We start from the raw sequence: 17,683 nt of genomic DNA, 5'->3' as shown, positions 1-17,683 counted from the left end.
ACATCCTACGCAAAGAAGTATACGGCATAAGAGTCATACGGCGAATCTGATGTTTTCTCCATGAGAAAACTACGTCCTGGGACGCTGAATTGGCCTCCTCCTTTTGCACCGACTGCGAACCCGCACCTCATTCTTTGGCCGATTAGTCCTCGTCATCTTCTGAAGTCTGCCTTCGTTCGTGCACCTCTTCCGACACACCTCTTCAATGATAATACCACCGTGCTACGAGCATCCGACAAAGACTATCGTTTCGACGCGAGATTCTTACTCTTCAAAAAACCCAAACAACCAAAGCTATCCCCGGCCGCATTGCGTGCCAATACGTTCAGTGCCAAGATGTTGAACTATGTTCAACTTATCACAACTCCCACGGCCGACACCAATGGCACATGCTTGCTCCTTCACTTCGATAACAAGCGCTACCTCCTCGGAAATATTGCCGAAGGTGTGCAACGCGCCGTGGTCCAAAGAGCTTTAGGTATACAGAAGGTGGAAGATGTCTTCGTAACAGGCGTGGTGAATTGGCATAATGCGGGCGGCCTCCTTGGCCTTATCCTCGTCCTAGCTGACACGCTTGCTAATAAAATAGAGAGTATTAAGACCAATGTTGAGGAGCGCAAGAAGAAAGGCAGAAAATCTCGTACAGAGGACGATACGGAAATACCACGGCTGAGGATTCACGGAGGAAAGAATTTGTCGCAGCTTTTAGCTACTGCTCGGCGATTCATCTTCCGAAAGGGATTACCTATCAACCCCCAAGAAATATGCGACGACCCGCGCCTAGCAGACCAACAAGCCTTCAAGCCCGATTACGAAGATTTCAACATCAAAGTGTGGTATATGCCCGTCCAATCAACAACACAAGCATCAAACAGTCCTCGAAAGCGGACCCACGATGAATTTACAGAAGGAAGCAATGCGGATAGCTCATCTACACCTTCGCCGATTGCCTCAGATAATGAGGATAGCAAAAAGTTAGTTAATACTATAGTTACTCAGATGTTCAACTCGGATTGGAAGATGGATGCCTTGGTAGAAACAACTTTACACCAAGCGAAGCTGCCCGCCAAGCTATTCATCCGGGACAATAACGGCCACATTCAAGTGTACACAGGTCCTATGCCAGGGGACGGAAGAGAAGTACCCGATATACCTGTATTGGTGCGCCAACCATGGCCTGGAGCTATGGTTGATAAACTACCGCGGACAAAACCATCAAACCAATCTATGTGTTACATAGTCAAGGGCCACGACCGGAGAGGAAAATTTAACCCCAAAGAGGCCGAAAGGCTTGGTGTGACTAAGAGAGACTATGGAAAACTCGCAGCTGGGCAAAACGCTGTGGGTAAAGATGGGGCAGTGATTACCCCTGCCATGGTTTTAGGAGAAACCGTCCTTGGAAGCGGATTCGCCGTCGTCGATTTACAAGATTCCTCTTATATCGATGCACTGGTCAATCGTACAGAGTGGTCAAATGAGGAGATAATGAAAGGTATCCATGTTATCTTTTGGATCTTGGGTCGGGGGGTTGCAAACGATTCTCGGCTACAAGAGTTCGTGCAAAAAATGTCTACGATAAAACATGTTGTTTCGTCGGAAGACAGCTGCCCAAATAGGATCGCGTTAGAGTCTGTTGCGGCTCAGTCATTCAAGCTGCGATGTATTGATCCCGACCGATTCGCTATACCGGCTTATAACAACGAAGTTTCACTTTCAAACACTCCGATAATGGAATCCTCTTCTATCTTTGAGGCCGGCCGGCTTGGGAAATTGGTCCAATTTGCTCCAGAGTACTTGCATCAGGATAACAAAATTGTCCCGTTCCCGGACCTCGAGAAGATGGCTCGGGCTGATCTAAACGAGGAAGTTTTAGAAATGGCTAAACAAGCAAAAGAGAGAATTTCGGATCCCGACTTCCTCGCTAAGATCGAGAAGGTAGAATCGGATATTCCCAACCGAGACGCGGAGGTAATACCATTAGGAACTGGTTCTGCCCTACCGTCCAAGTATCGCAATGTCTCCGCTACGCTCGTCCGTGTCCCAGGATGTGGAAATTACTTATTCGATGCCGGTGAGAATACTCTTGGTCAATTACGCCGAGTCTTCGGCGATGAAACCCCCGAAATCTTGAGAGATCTGAAAGGTATATGGATCAGCCACCTACATGCGGATCATCACTTGGGCACGGCTTCCGTCATTAAAGCCTGGCATGAGGAAACAAGCAAATCACATCCCGAAGCCAAGCTTCTTGTCGCGTCACATATACATATGCTAGATTGGCTACGAGAATACGCCGATATCGAGAATTTCGGACATGAGCGACTTATAACCGTCAGCTTCAACAGTTTAGATCCCGTCCAGCGTGGAACGAAAATTTGCAGACCGCGAGTCTTCACACACGAAGAAACCAATGCTCTTGGTCTTGAGAGGATTGATGCTTGCTATGTACAGCATTGTTTCGGCGCTCTTGCGACTGTTTTTATTTTCCCCACAGGACTTAAGATCGCGTACTCGGGTGATTGTAGACCGAGCGATGATTTCGTTAAGATCGGACAGCGTACGACGTTACTAATCCACGAGAGTACGTTTGATGATGAGTTACAAGGTGATGCTATCGCGAAAAAGCATTCGACTATGTCAGAAGCTATCGACATTGGGCGACGGATGGGAGCGAGGAGAATCCTATTGACACATTTCTCTCAACGATACCAAAAAGTGCCTATCATAGAGGAAAATCTAGAGATCCGGGCCGATGCAGAAGATGGGGATAAGGCGCAACTAGACGAAGTCATACTCGTAGCATTCGACTATATGCGCGTCAAGCTTGGAGAGTTCAGAAAAGCACAGGCCTTCTTGCCGGCGCTACAGAAGCTCTTCGAGGATGTGCGGGATGATTAATTACAGACCTCAGGGGTGGATCAGAGGTTAGTGTATATACCTAAGTATAACTCCCCTAAAAAATGAACTGTACAATGATTATGAAGACAACGATTAGTTTGTGATTTGGTATTAGACCAGGGGCTATCTAAGTCATCACCCGAATATTGGTATTTCTTCTTCGACTATCGCGAGCCCGCCGACTCAATGCCTATGAGCACTTCAGTATATCATCTAACAAACCCTAGGGTTTCTACACAGTCAGCAGCAGCGGCGTGAGACTTTAAGAATCAGATATGTCACAGCCGCAGTTTACATCCAAGGAAAAAGAAAAAACATTAACATCAGATTTCAGTTGAAATTACAGGGAAACGCTTTTGTATTAATCTACCACCAGGACTAGTTCTACTTATACCCAAGTGCTCTCTACTAATATCCAGCTTAGCCATTAGGAAGCAATCCAGAGCTACGTCGACGACGCCCCACCTCAGAGCTCACTTTTGGGCTCAACGGTATAATTAAGCCTAGTTCTACCTATATTAGGTAGATGGGAAGAATTAAAGCCCCCATCGCGTTCTCGCACGGATAATATCGCATCCAGCTAATCTGCAGAGTTACGTGCCTAGATAGTTAGTGGTTCTAACCCGGCGGCGTATATTGTCAGCGATTCCCCTCACCCACCGGACGAACTCGTATCCGTTCGATCCTCTCTTGTCTCTTGCCCTGACGACGTCCCCTGACTTCTTATACAGTCAAAAATCATTGCACCTACGTTGGGTAGCCATCGTGCCACGGTCAACCGGTGATTTAAACGACAACCCGTACGATACCCATATTTTATCCTCCTATATAACAAGCTTTGAGACGCAATCGTGCTGTCGACCGTTGAATTGTATCCGAAGCTATTAAACGAGGATCTATAAAACAGCAATATGCCGCACAAAGTTACCCACCTCGGTAGGTACATACCTCAATAGACGAAAACAACCTCTAGCCGACTTCAACCATGGAACCCGTCCTCTTAAATAGTAAGGCAAGGAACCATGTTGAATCCCCCTTGATGACATTAGAAATGCCATGCCTCTCCATCATCTTCTCCAGCGGCGGAATTGCGTCGGGTATATATAGCCAAATCTCAATACGAGAGATCACATATCCAAGCCACCTTTCAAAGGAGTAGTTCACAAACAATTCAACTCAACTACATTGATCCAAAACAGTATTTAAGATCTCCTTTGTCGCTACTTTGTGTTGTTTTGCCGTATGTCTGGCAAGATAGTTGATACACAATCACCATTGAAAGAAACAAAAACATTATCACAGAAAGTGACATGTCAGTCTACATCACCATACGTATAGGTTTTACTTTCCCCTCATGGTTTAGCCCTAAAAACGTGGGTGACATTCCCTTTGTCAAAAAATCATAAAGAAAACACAACCAGCGTAATTCTTTAATATCCACACAAACAAAAAAGGTCTACTGAAAATTGAGGCAAAATCACTAAAAAGCATATAAGCCAGACATCGCCATGCAATATCACTGCCCGGGCCGATGATCTAGAGAGCTCTGATCGGAGAAAGTCCCTTTCGGCGGAGTCCTTTCCTTTCATATCACAATGGGCACCATATCACTTTACGCGGCCCAAGGCCACACCATAGAAACATAAAATCGCAAGCATATCCGTGTATATTCATGTGCAAGTATCATAATCAGGATTAAATAATATAACCGCTACTAACTTCCCGTCCCGTCCTTTCCCATATATCCAAGAATAAGATGCTAAGCCGCATCCCCTAACTCCACATAGTATTTATTTTTTCCTATTTTCCTTATTTTCTTTTATATCCCACCCCCTACCTCCTCCAATCCCCCCTCGCACCCCCATACCCACCCGCACTACTAAACGAGTCATCGGGAGTAAGCTCCTCATCCGGCAACGTAATCTCCGTCGAGCGACTCGATTTACTCGACCTACTGCCCCTACTCCCACTAGTCCTAGTCCCCGAAGACCCCGACTCCCTCTCCCTCTCCCTCACCCGCGTAACAAACGGGTTCTCCGTCCTCGGCACATCCTTCATGCCCTTACGATCTCTAATCCAGCGCTTCTCATGCATAGACAACGCAGCCGTAGACCCTGCATCCGAATCCGCGAACATGAAATTCCTGGGATTAGGTTTCGAGTTCGGAGTCGGAACTTGGAGTTTAGGGGGGTGTACTATAGGGGGACGGGTGGGGAGACTAGTAGATGGGGCCATAGATTTTGGGCGCGGATGCGGGATTTCCGTGTTTGTGCGAGATGCGGAGGGTCGGTGTGAGCTCGGGCGCTCGTCGTTTGCGTTTATGCTGTGTCGACGGCTGTGTCGCGCGCTACTCTCTCGGTACATTGGGGGAACGCGAGGGACGGCCGGGATACCATCGCGGCCTAGATCCGGGCGAAAGTCGGTGGTGGAGGAAGACGGATCTATAGTATACACCGTAGCATCCGTCCATACGCTATCAGCCATAGACTTCGGTGGAGCAGGGTACCGATCTTTCTTGAATTTAAGCGGGTCCCGGCGAAACGACGCTTGGCTAGCAGCGGGCTGGAAGGCCGGGTGAATCCCCGTCATGATCGATTTAGTATCGTCAAATGACAAGTCAACCCGGGATTTAAGTTGCGAGGCGTACCAATCAGCCACCTTACGACGGCTGATTTCCTCGTACTCGAGTATCTTTTCAGGGTCAACCTCACCCTCTGCATACCCCTCGAACTCCTCCTCGTCATCGTTGTACGGGTCGATACCTAGAGCGGGATCATCTGGATCACCATAAGCAGCAGCTCTAGCATAAACTTGTGAGAAAGCACACATACTGTCAGGCCTGAACACACTGACCTCCGACAGAGGAGGGACGTAGTTACTAGCACCCCTTCTTTGCTCCGCTGCGCCGTCAAGGTTAGTCACAGCCACCGGGATACCATGCTTTGACCTCCTGTCAGCTCGATATTCCTCTGGAACTCGGCTCAACTGGGAGCCCAAAGGTGTGTTTTTCAGCTCCCTATACACTGTCGGTCCATTCGTCTTCCTATCTTTCTTCCGCTGTTCTCGCCACTTCAAGAGCTCAGGTCGTGTAGCCCTGAGTGCGAAGAGTACGTTCGCGCCCATATCTCTACACTTCGTTGCCCTATCGTCCCCAAGATGGTCAATCCATTTCTCGAGGAAGCGGGAGAATCTAGGCTTCGCGGGGGTGCGGCCCTTGCGGATATGTTCAAGTCGCTCCATGCGGTCGGTAATAACAGCTCGTAGGTCCGCAAGGGCACGGGCGTTCCCACCGATCGCACCGAGAATGCAAGCCTCACATCTAGACTGAACGAAGATGTGGTGGTGCTCGAAGGGAGGCGTTCCGTAGCACTCCTCAAAGAATTCTTTCTCGGTCCACAAAGCGGCGATAGAATCTACTCGTGCGAGGAAGGCTGCTAGTGAAGGGTATTCTGTTATATTCTTCCACGAATGGTACAAGTCCGTATGTACCGTTACCTCGTAGGCAACGGCTAGGAAAATATGGCGAATTAGGAATGGGTTAAGTGGTGTGTGAGTTTTGCATAGGACGGCCCTTGGGTCAATCATATCTGGATTGATCTTATCAACGATTCTGATGACCAGGCGCTTCAACAGATTTGATGTGCGGAGAATCTCGCTAGGTAATTGCTCCATCTTCTCTTCTTGCCGGACGTGCCATCTTTGCGAAGGACGGGCGATGCCATACTCGGGTCGTCGGTAGAGAAACCTCATAAGCTGACTAACGCCGTCCTTTGACAAATCTCGAATATCGATACTCATGTTGACTAAATTATTTTCTTATGTTGTCTGGGTATTAGAACTGATTATGCGTGGGTGCTAAAGTTAGATGTAATTCCAAAACTAGGTGAGTATTGTATCTGATAACGGTACGTAAGTAAAAACCAAAGTTGATGCCAACCCATCACGACTAGATTGCCGTCGAAGCAGCATCTCAAGTATTCGCAGAAACTTAGAAGGCCATTCGTGAACACGAGAAATTTGAGGAATCGAAAGAGGTGTGACCGAACACTCGAGATGTGTGTACAATTTGGCTGATTTTGACTGAAATCCGCGAACAACGAGATCTCTTTGTCACATCGTTTTGGTGCCATCTTCGCCCGTTACAACACATTGTTCTCGATAGTGCTCGATACTGTTCTTAGTCGAAAGAAATGTATGACGTTGCCCTTAGTCTCGACGTAGTTAACTTTATCATTCTAAGAAACTGGGTAGAAAACTCACAAGAGTAGTTGTCATCGTGCCGAACTTGGCGTTATTCACAGCAGCCTACTCGCGACCTTCAAATGCCTAGGGGTGACTCACGGCCAGTAACCAAAAGAGAATATCGAGTGAGTGTCATCTGTCCATCAGCATGGAACGCTGCCCTAAGTGACGGGCTATATATTGAGAAAACGTCGCAAGTCGTTCCATCTACGAAAGCGTAGAGGTTGTAGACATTTTATGTAACGCATGCTCAATGCCATGGAAAACTAATGGAACACAATGCTGCCTGGAACACCTGATTCCTCCCTAACCCCCTACGCAAACCCAAAGCCGTTGCGAGCCATGATGGCAACGTTCTGTACGTTAGGCCTGAACCCATTCCGAATATACAGTTTTTGCTTCGGTAGCAATATCGTGTCCTTTGGTATCTGAGTGGAATTTATTTACCCTATTAACCCACCGCTAAACCTCGAGAAGCAGGATACTCGTGATCCCTCATGCGTTCCAACCGAATCTTCGCCGCCTCGGTGCCATCATCAGGAATGGCTGGCTCTCGGAACCACTCGTGTTCAAGGGCCTGTCGAGCCGTGATTCGTTTACTAGGGTCGTATACAAAGATCTTCTGTAAAAGATCTAGGAAGGATCTAAGAAAAGGACTAGAGCTTGGTATGATATCCTATACTGCCGTTAGTGGTTATCAGTCAATATCGGTAAATCGTAACTACTTACGGGTAATCGCTTCATATTTTTAACGAAACGCCTTGATGCCCGTGTCGTCTCGGCAGTAGGATAATCCAACTTCAATCGTTTGAAGTACCTGTATTGTAGGTTAGAAAGATGACCCTCTCACAAAAGGGAGGGTGGACATACTTAGATGCAGCGTTGCCAGCATTCCTATTATTCATCTTGTTGACAGTTTGTACGAGATGGGTATCTATACGGGCGTCGCAAACATTCTCCATCATGGCCAGGTGTTCGAGGTTATCGTGCGTTTGGAAAAGAGCATCTCCAGTGAAGAATTCGACCAATATACAGCCAATACTCCATATATCGCAAGGATAAGACCAGCCGAGGCCGAGGATAATCTCAGGGGCTCTGTAATGCCGGGTTGATACAACGGACGAGTGGTATTCATCCTGAAACGTTGCGGAACCGAAATCGATGAGCCTTATTTCGGTATCGAGAAGGACCTTGCGTTGGGTGGCCTGTCGACTCACACCAGTCGACGAGGACGGTATTCTCCGGTTGTACGTAAACGTTTGATAAGCGCTATCGCAGAGTAGAATATTCTCTGGCTTTAGATCGGTGTGGATCAGGTTTAGATCATGGAGAACTGTCAAAGACGTTAGGATTTGCTGACACATACTTAGGGAAACAATTGTAAAACTTACAGGCTACACTAGTGAAGAGCTGGCGTGCGAAGCTCTGAATCTGGCTGTTCGGGAACGGTACGAAGTTGTTGCTCTTTAGGAAGTCAAAGACGCTCGAGCCGAGAAGATCCATGACAATACAGATATGACCGCGGAAATCGAAACAATCTCGAAGGTGTATACATCTGTTTCTATTCTCTTCGTCGTTGGCCTTCAAAGTCTGAAGAACACGTAATTCGATTCGGGAGGCATCTCGATATTTTTGCACCGCTCGGATAATTTTGATGGCGACCAAGCCACCCTTTTTGCGATCACGGGCCTGAACAACTTTACCGAAAGTGCCTTGTCCGAGCAACTTGATCATTTGATCTGCCAAAATGTTAATCCTGGGTTGGGATGAGAGGGGAGGTAAGTGTCAAACGTACATTGTGATGTAAGGTCGGCGTCGGGGACAACGATATAGTGACCATCGTCGTCGTCTACTCTTACACCGCTTTGGTGAGAACGCTAAAATATGGTGGTTAGTCATAGCCATGAAATAATGTCGACCATGTCACTTACATCATTGACAACTCGAACGGTTACATCACCAGACTTCTTGACAGGCTTTTGAGGTGGGCGGTAACTGACAAAAGCATCGCCGAGTACTTCGACCTCTCTGCGCTTTGCTTCTTGTGCGATCTGCTGTCGGGTCCTCTTTCTCTTCTGACCGGCGTGACTTGACTCGTAATCATACTGGCCATTTGAAGATAAAGAACCTAAAGATGTAGCGGCCGTGGTATTATGAGCTGAGGTGGTACGGTCGGTTGATGTAGAGCCGCTATCAGAAGTTTGTTGGTAGGTAGAGCCATTCACGCTGCCGTCGTAGGTGTCTTCGGCGCGAACACCATCGTCCTTCCTCCGTCGTTTATTGGCAGGACGACCATTAGAATCATTTACACCATTAACATATGTTCGTGAAGAAGTGGCAGAATATTTCGAGTCGGGTTCGGGGGTATCGTCGTGTATTACAATCACTTCCTTGGGTAGACCATTCTTATAAAAATTCTTCCAATCCGGTTCCTTGGATCTCCGACGTTTTCTCGGTTGGCCGTCGCTAAAGGCCTGTGTAGCGGATGAAGCGGTGGAGGGAGGCATAGTGCTGTTATTGTTGTTGTTGTTGCCGTTAACTGAATTGGCGTCTAATCTAGGAGTTGAATTGGTTCTAGAGGAGTCTTGGGTTGGTCTAGCAGTAGCCACGGACGCGGTTACTCCATTTGTAGAATTTTGAAGAGTTTGACTGGTGGCGTAACTCGAATTCGTAGTATATGATGAAGACGAATGGTTGGAAGAAGCGTGGTGCCGATTGGAACCCGTCGCTGTCGAAGCCGTCGAAGTTGAAGTGGGGAGGATAGGGTTTGTGGAAGACGCAGCACCGGCAACAGATCGATAGGTTGAAGTGCTACTTTGCAGGTTTGGGTAAGGCGGATAATGGTGTGTAGAGTGGTGATGGTGACGATAGTGAGGAAGAAGCGTAGCCGTCGCAGTGGTCGGCGTTGACATCTTACTGTAGTGACAAGAAATTGTAAGAGTAGAGGGAAGAGGAGGTGAAAGAGAGCGCCCAGCCCGTGGAGTTTTGGGATGGGGATAGGAATGGATGGAATTGATTTCGTGCACCTTCCCAGTGTACGATAGCGTACGATAGCAGGTACTTTTCAGAGCCTGTAGTGGTTTTTATGGTGCTTGTGGTGCTGTGGCGGTTCCTCGTAGCGGTTGGGATAGTTGGGGAGGTACCTAATTACTGTCGCGGTCGCAGCGGGTTTTTAGGGCCAATTGCGCCTCCCTTAAGGGTATGGAAGGGTGATTCGACAGGATAAAACGTTCCCGCTGACGCTATAAGTTAGATAGGTTAGGGGGGGCACCTTTACCCTTAAAACCATTAACCAGTGCTGGAAGCGACCACTAGGGGTGGTTCCACAGACCACTAATGGTTCAAAGGTTGTAGGCTGGAACCAAGCATAAAATGGTGGCAGTACCAAAGTGAAATATCACTACCACAACCTGTTGTAATTCCGAGGTTAGAGGGTGGCTTGGTTGAATAATCCTTTTTTTTTTTTCTGCACTTTGCTTTTTTTTCTTCTTGTCTCCTCCTTGATTAAAAACTCCGATATGATTGTGGCATAGGGGAAATAATTTATGGTGGCTTTCTTTAGTTGATGCAATGCGTGGGAAATAGACAGTGGACTATCTAAAGGGAAAAGTACACGGGCTAGACCTCGTACTGTATTGGAAGTATGTAGAGGTAGAGAGATGTATTGGAGGTACGCGGGATAGGGTTCGGTTTGTATGTAGTTCGGATCGAAGAATATTCCGTAGACAAAACGCAATGCAATGTCTAGAATTAATCAATAATCGTAAAGGTTTGCACAAACTCGTCTTGCTTGTTCGAATCGAGCGAGAATCGAGGAAGGTAATGATGAGAGGGGTTGATTACTTCGGTCGAGTACTCGTAGTTTCGTTTTCACGGTCGATTTGAGGGTGTACCTTCGAACGAAAGTGCAATTTTGCTGCTACATGCAACAGCTGCAGGGCATTGCGTCGACAGCAACAACTTCCAGGGAATTTGGCAAAAAGTATGGTTATTTACTTCCGAAAAGGGAAGAAGAAACGAGGAATAATGGTATTGTCCTTTGGTATTATTCGGATCGTTCGAGCAAATCCAAAGCAGTGGGAGAAAGTAAAGACGAAAGAGAAACGTGAATGAACTCTTACATTGCCGCAAATGCAGGATGAGGTGGTGGTGGTAGTTCAACTATCGGTTCTCACAACGCACCGGGCTGTGTGATGACAGCTGTGTGAATTAGAGATATACTGTGCAGCCAGCTACTGCGCAGTGCGTACCTAGGTTTCTTAGGCTGGTAGGATGTATTGAAGTGTATTTCATAGTGTAGTACGTACTCGCGGATTCACGGGTCTACCGCTTGTTTCGGACTTCGCCCGCCGCTTCTCTGTGTGGTGAGAATGAAGTAATAGGTGGGCCAATTCCTCTACCAATTCGCCTATTTCGAACTAGAGGAACCTTAGGAATTACCTTTTATTACTAGCGCTGAAGCGTATTATTACCAAACATACATAATGAAGATATGCAGCAATCCAAACGATTAAACCAACCTAATCAACATTCTCCACACGGTATGGGGAAGGAGACGACGGCTTGACATTTTAGACATTTTAGACGTAAAGTATAATAAAACTGGGGTAAAATAGGTGTGACGTTTCCGGATCTAATACAGTATGATCTCATACACACACGGACCCTTTTTTTCAGTTTCCTCTCTCTCCAACTCCGAGTTCTAACTTACTTAAGATGGTACTAGCCCCAATTTCACGTATCATGGCAACGGATATTATTTCTAGGGTATTTGCTATCACTTTAATTCTTGTCTTGTCGATACGGCAACCACAGAAGACCACAGCAGCGAACTTGTGCATCCTCATTCATGTCATACAGTCATACATATGTACTGTCATACAATCCTATATCGACTGCTGAATCATTTCAAAGTTATCCCTTCATATAAATATCTTCCTCTCCACCCAATTTAATCATGGCCAAGATACTATCACAATACTCATTTACCAACTACAGTCCTTTAATGTTTAAATTGTCTATTCGAAATCAGCTACCAAATATTATCCATCCCTCTACTTGCATTCCGATTTCTTCTCTTACATCAACAGAGTCCCTTCTAGATGGAAAGGGATGGTACAAATAACATAAGACGATTGATTGGTCGGTCGGTGGAGCCCTTTTCTGGAATACTACATTACATGAGAATTCCGCCAGACCCATTTAGGGACCCTTATATACTATATACTTCCTACTGATCGCTATCGTCAACACGACTCCCGAGGCGCAGACGGCAAATATCGCCACACTACTATTGGTACTAATGGTTCGGCTCGCCCAAATCTACGTTGCCTTCTCTAGTGTCGCCTATGCATCTCTTGCAGCAACTGTGCAGCACTAGTTTTTGTTCCCCTCATCCATTATCCCTCGTTCTCACTTCGAAGTGGTCGCCTAGGTACCCAAGTATCGTAGAAGAAGTATGCACCTATCATCATGGATCTTGCTTGCAGCCTTATTATTATTTTCTGTTCGACGAGCGAGGACGAAGTTGGGTCCTTAGCTGACTATTAAGAAGATGAGAATCAAAAAGTACCCTTCGTAATAGGTACCTAGGTAGGTAAGCGAGGGGATTTCGTGCCGCGTGGCAGTCCGCGATCCTAGTGGGCATGTCTACAACAAGCGTGGGAATGTCTGGCTATTCTTACAAATTTCAGTCTAACTCGTAGGAGTTTTTCGGCTCCTATAATTTGAGCAAACCGAATTTACCAACGATCAACAGCCAACCCTTCTCGATTTCGAAAGTGGTGCTAGTTCACATTTCACAATAACTAATCGTTGATTTTATCGACTTAATAAAAAAACGAATACTAAGTCACATTTCATACAAGTTACATAAAAATTTAATACTTGTCTACAACCTGCATTGCAAGGCTTTCATAACATCATAGGCATTGATGTCAAAATACGCCTAGTTTAACTGGACACAGAGTCATTTTTTCCGGACTCTGCATATTGCATGTATAGCTGCATTCAAGGGAGAGGCGGAACTACGGGCCAACATTCGGCTGACAAAATTTCCATGTTGACTTACAGGTGCAGTAGATACAGCAGATACTTGCCCGTATAGGTACGTACCTAGGTATATTCCTGGGTTATACTGTACGGGATTATAATACAACGAACATTTACATTTTCCTATTTCCTGTTGTTGTTGTAGTTGGGCTCATAGCCTTTTCAGGCAGAGACATATTCAAAAACTCTGCCTTCTGCCTCGCGGCTTGTTGTCCTATAGTCTTTGACAAGAAACTAAGACCTATGACCTGTCAACCTTGAGGGAAGATAGTTTAATGGTTCAGATGATAGATACATATGTACAGTTTTATTGGCGTGGCGAAAAAAAGATCAAGAACATGCCATAACACCGTGACTTATAAACTTAAATTTTTAGCAATGTCATTCTTCTTATATTTTTCTATTGATCGATACTTTCTTATTATACATTCCTTTTTTTACGTAGTCGAGTATGTCCACGTCTTCATGAAATCACCCTCCTTTTCCCGAAAGGAAACCCCTATTGGACCGTGTGTCATTTGACTTTTTATAAAACGTTCTCGATTTGAGACATTTTTATCCGTCATCTGTTTCTTGAGAACCATGGGTTGTCCCGTATGATGACATAGCGATCAAGCGGGAATCCCGTCTACCTATCTAACAGTAGAGCAATAACCAATCTATAAAAATAGGTGAATAATGAATGTTAGGAACGAATCGATATTCTAAAGTATGTCACAACTATTCCCATGAACCCCACTTCAAAGTGGTGTTATCTGACGGTACATATTTATTAGACCGAGTCGAACATGTAGGTATTGTGCCTGGGCACGCATGTAATGTGCACAGCTCCTCCAGCGGCTTCGCCTGGATAAATCGGCTTATAGCGAAGTACTACACCCTCTCCTGATCACATGAATTAGGGAACACATCGAATCTATTACATTGAAATGCATTGGATAGGTAGAAATTCAAAATAGCATCGTAAAATAACAGGACTCCCAGGAATATTACAGATTACTAACAACGATGTACCTACCTACAGCGGTTAGATAGCCCCCTAAACAGTCAGCCTTCGCCGTTGAATCCTTTTCGTGTCAGTACCTAACTTCAGCTAGAACTTCCTTTTTTCTTATTTTTCTTTTTATTTCACCCCTCACTTAAACTTACTATGTATGTCTGACGCTTCCAAAGATCCGATGGGCTGAATATTAATTACCAAGAAACCAGTACAATGATCTCATCCCTGTTTCCCAGCACTTCCGGTCCTTTTATTTTCGCGTAAATAGGATGCAAAACGGGGCCAGCGTCCCACCACAAAAGTACCCCCCATCAACCGAATGACCAAGATATCAAAAGGATTTGCCAACTAAAGTATGGTGTAATACGTTCCTGTAGCAGCATCACTATCTCTATCAGGTACCTATATATCTAGACCCCTACACGTTAGGCAGCACGTTGTTACAGGGTCTCCAAACCCATCCAAGGAATCATGCCCCTCCTTTAAAAGAGAAGAAATAGAACCCCAGCTGTCATCCCCGATCGTCACAGCCAGGGGTGCAAGGACCCCTAACTTGTAACCAGACGCGCGAAGCCGCAGCAGCGAATGTTCAGACGGTTTGGTGATCCAAGCTGAGACCCGGAAACGCGACATTCCCCTCGCATCTTTTAAAGGCAGATGTTACTGACTACAATTTGGTTTCGATATCCGTTTCCATTCCATGCATTTTCTTCTACGTTCTTTCGCATAGTGAAACTCAAGGAGGCAGGTAGGTCGCAAGAAACTCTCACGTCGCCCATCGAGTCAAGTACTAGTCTAAATCTTACATTTGATGCGCAATAGCGCTTCAACGAGTTGCGACTCGTTTTATGTCTACCCGCAAAACTTATCTTCCTTCCCCTTAGACCAAATTGCCAGGAGTAGGTGTGATCGTGAAGTTCCTCACAGAAACGCCTAGTATACCTAGCCCGCCATACGAGGAGCTCTGCCTAACCATTAACGCCGCGAACGATGCATACATAGATACCCAGGCATTCTTAGATTCCACGATTAAACACGACCAATCCCCTCTCGCCTCCCCGACCATGGAATTCCTCCTCCAAGCTCTCCGCGCTAATCCTCTGGCGCTGGGGGAACGCTGCGAGCGCGAACGGTAGCGCAAGATAACTCATACCTAGAATTAGACCTAGGTTAACCGGCATCGTGAAGCGCGGATTCTTCTTTAACCACTTAGTGCGCTGCAATCGCACCAACAACAACGGCGGCACCACCATAATCGGAGTGCAATTGAAAACACGACTCAACGCCGTCTCGCCAACCGCCAATGTCGCCGCCTTCTTACTCTTCCCTAGACTCGGCACACTACTCTCAGCCTTACCCTCCTCAGCCAACTTCGTCTTATCCGCCTCCGAAAGCACGGGGAATACGTCAATTCCAGTCCGTATTTCCTCCCCACGCATGAGGAACACGTTCAACACACCCGCAGACGCCACAGCCGCGAACGGGACGAGACGGCCAAGAATAAGCTTTGTGGACGGCGAGAATCGCTTCAAGCGGGGTACTAGCGAATTCAAGCCAATGGCTACAGAGCAAGATGCGCCGACTGCGAGGAAGTAGGATTGTGTGATTTTCGAATATGAAAGCGGGGTGGACTTATTCGCGTTCGCGTAATTGATGGCGACGTTGAGGGATTGGTTGGTGATCTGCCATAGCACTGTTCCGGTTGTCTATTATCGCGAATCGTGTGAGCATGCTTTCCTTCAAGCTAGCTATGGTAGAGGTGAGTTGTATACCTTTAATCCCGGTGTGAGCATTCCCACCGTGACGACTAAGTTCGACAGCGCAAAGCAGGACATGCGGAAAGGCAAGAGAACTGGCTCTCCGGTATCTATCCAATTGTGTTAACTCGACTGCGCAAAGTTACGAGACACTCCAAATTCGAGCTATCATACCAGGATGTAATGTAGAGTCAACAATCTTCTTGGCCTTCCATAAATCAGGCGTCATGTCTTTGATTTCGCCCTGCTTGTACGCCACTATCAACTTCTTGGCGTGCTCGAGGCCATGTTTTCCGGCAAGAAGAGTTCTACGATAACGAATCCACGTTAGAATGTTCTATACAATAACCAATGGAACACAGCACGAGGTAATAATCAATTCTTATCATACCTCGGGTCGGTGATGGTAGCCGTCTGCTTGACACGGCCCCAATATGTGCTTAAGTCATATTGCGACTCGGGCAACTCTCGATTGCCAGGTAAAGAGGCAGACATGCTGAAAGACGAGGCTCTATTCGAATTGCCAAGCTACAACAACACAAACCTAGAAAGTGTGTATGAAAGGAGTGGATAGCTGGTTATATCAACCAGCAGCTTAGAGAGAACTATCCAGCCAAGGTGGCACGAGTAATAAAACGGCAGTAACCTGGTAGCACACGGATGGCAGCAATTGTCGATACACTAGCTGCGTGACTCAAGGGACGCCTACGTACTTGTCCTTGATCCGCCGTCGTGGGTCTCTCCCGGCGGTGTGTAGGTACCTAAGGTCTTGTAACCAAAGCACAAATGAAAAAGTCTTTGTAAGTCAGGAATGGTTGGTTGATTGATTATCATATTGATAAACCCACGAAAATGAAAATGAAAATGAAAAAAAGATTAGTGGGCCGATCTCGGTCATCATAAATACCGATACAAAGCGGGGCGACACTCACGGAAGGAAGACAAAGGGAAGGAACTTGCGGTTGTCGTAGGTTCATTTTAAATGCGCACATTAGCGAAGAATAGTTCCTGCAGTGAAGTGGCATGGAATTGAATTGGAAACTGCAAACTACATCACGAACACCTTGGTTCTCTCCTCTCAATCTTTAAGTTGATACGTCGAAAAAAAATTAAAATGGGTAGACAAAGTACAGATGTACTCGAATAAAGATAAAAAAGAAATGTGCATGCAGACACGGAGATTTATGATTACCGAATTTGGCAAGATTAGCCAGGAGAAATAATGAAAAATGACAAAAAGTGAATCGAGCACAGCAGGGATCGAACCTGCAATCTTCAGAGATTGCATTCACAGATCAAAGACCTGAATACCGAAATCTGACGCCTTACCATTAGGCCATGCACCCATTGTTGATTGACTGAATAGGTTTTATTAGGGTATATAACGGCTTTATGTGGTGCTACTGTATCTCCACAAAAATTGGGTCTGACCATCCAATCAATCGCATAGCACGAATTGCTTCAACTCTAGATCTACCTAGGGATTTCTGATATAATAGACAATCTTCTACATGGTTGATTCATTGCTAGTCGCAGTTTTGGTCAAATCGACGAGCCCCGTTTCTCAGATTCCTAGATTACCCAACAGCCTAGACGCTATATTTATCATCATTACCTCATCAACATTCCTCTCAACAGTTTCAGAACCTGAGCTCGTGTGATGACATGCCAAGCTGAAAGCGCCGTGCTGAAAACATTTAAGATGCCAGTAAGCAAGTATCTCTCAACTAATTTG

The 17,683-nt window shown here is 46.1% G+C and overlaps 4 protein-coding genes and 1 non-coding gene across 5 annotated transcripts; 1 reads left to right on the top strand and 4 right to left on the bottom strand.

Annotated features, from left to right (window-relative positions):
* The first annotated feature begins 3 nt into the window (after positions 1-3).
* Positions 4-2,988, top strand: F4822DRAFT_18915 (uncharacterized protein). The gene has a single exon (XM_051453533.1). It carries the CDS (start codon positions 61-63, stop codon positions 2,896-2,898), a length of 2,838 nt encoding a protein of 945 aa, XP_051319395.1. The 5' UTR covers positions 4-60; the 3' UTR covers positions 2,899-2,988.
* Positions 2,989-4,546: 1,558 nt separating this feature from the next.
* Positions 4,547-7,168, bottom strand: F4822DRAFT_18879 (uncharacterized protein). The gene is made up of 2 exons (XM_051453527.1): positions 7,159-7,168; positions 4,547-7,109 (listed from the first exon to the last, which is right to left on the bottom strand). The coding sequence occupies exon 2, from the start codon at positions 6,694-6,696 to the stop codon at positions 4,732-4,734; it is 1,965 nt and encodes a 654-aa protein (XP_051319394.1). The 5' UTR covers positions 6,697-7,109; positions 7,159-7,168; the 3' UTR covers positions 4,547-4,731.
* On the bottom strand, positions 7,169-10,557 carry F4822DRAFT_18878 (kinase-like domain-containing protein). Its single transcript, XM_051453526.1, has 6 exons — positions 9,072-10,557; positions 8,936-9,017; positions 8,532-8,879; positions 8,011-8,473; positions 7,870-7,957; positions 7,169-7,816 (listed from the first exon to the last, which is right to left on the bottom strand). The coding sequence occupies exons 1-6, from the start codon at positions 10,050-10,052 to the stop codon at positions 7,592-7,594; spliced, it is 2,187 nt and encodes a 728-aa protein (XP_051319393.1). The 5' UTR covers positions 10,053-10,557; the 3' UTR covers positions 7,169-7,591.
* Positions 10,558-15,015: 4,458 nt separating this feature from the next.
* On the bottom strand, positions 15,016-16,610 carry F4822DRAFT_18809 (Tricarboxylate/iron carrier). Its single transcript, XM_051453510.1, has 4 exons — positions 16,340-16,610; positions 16,123-16,256; positions 15,964-16,058; positions 15,016-15,897 (listed from the first exon to the last, which is right to left on the bottom strand). Exons 1-4 carry the CDS (start codon positions 16,441-16,443, stop codon positions 15,208-15,210), a joined length of 1,023 nt encoding a protein of 340 aa, XP_051319392.1. The 5' UTR covers positions 16,444-16,610; the 3' UTR covers positions 15,016-15,207.
* Positions 16,611-17,193: 583 nt separating this feature from the next.
* F4822DRAFT_t3 lies at positions 17,194-17,294 on the bottom strand. The gene has a single exon. It is a non-coding gene; the product is annotated as a tRNA-Arg (tRNA).
* Between the last annotated feature and the right edge of the window lie 389 nt (positions 17,295-17,683).

This window comes from Hypoxylon trugodes (genome assembly GCF_022578975.1).
Source record: "Hypoxylon trugodes strain CBS 135444 unplaced genomic scaffold F4822scaffold_1, whole genome shotgun sequence".
In the NCBI taxonomy this organism is placed as follows: Eukaryota; Fungi; Ascomycota; class Sordariomycetes; order Xylariales; family Hypoxylaceae; genus Hypoxylon; species Hypoxylon trugodes.
This window is presented reverse-complemented; position numbering and strand designations above follow the sequence as displayed.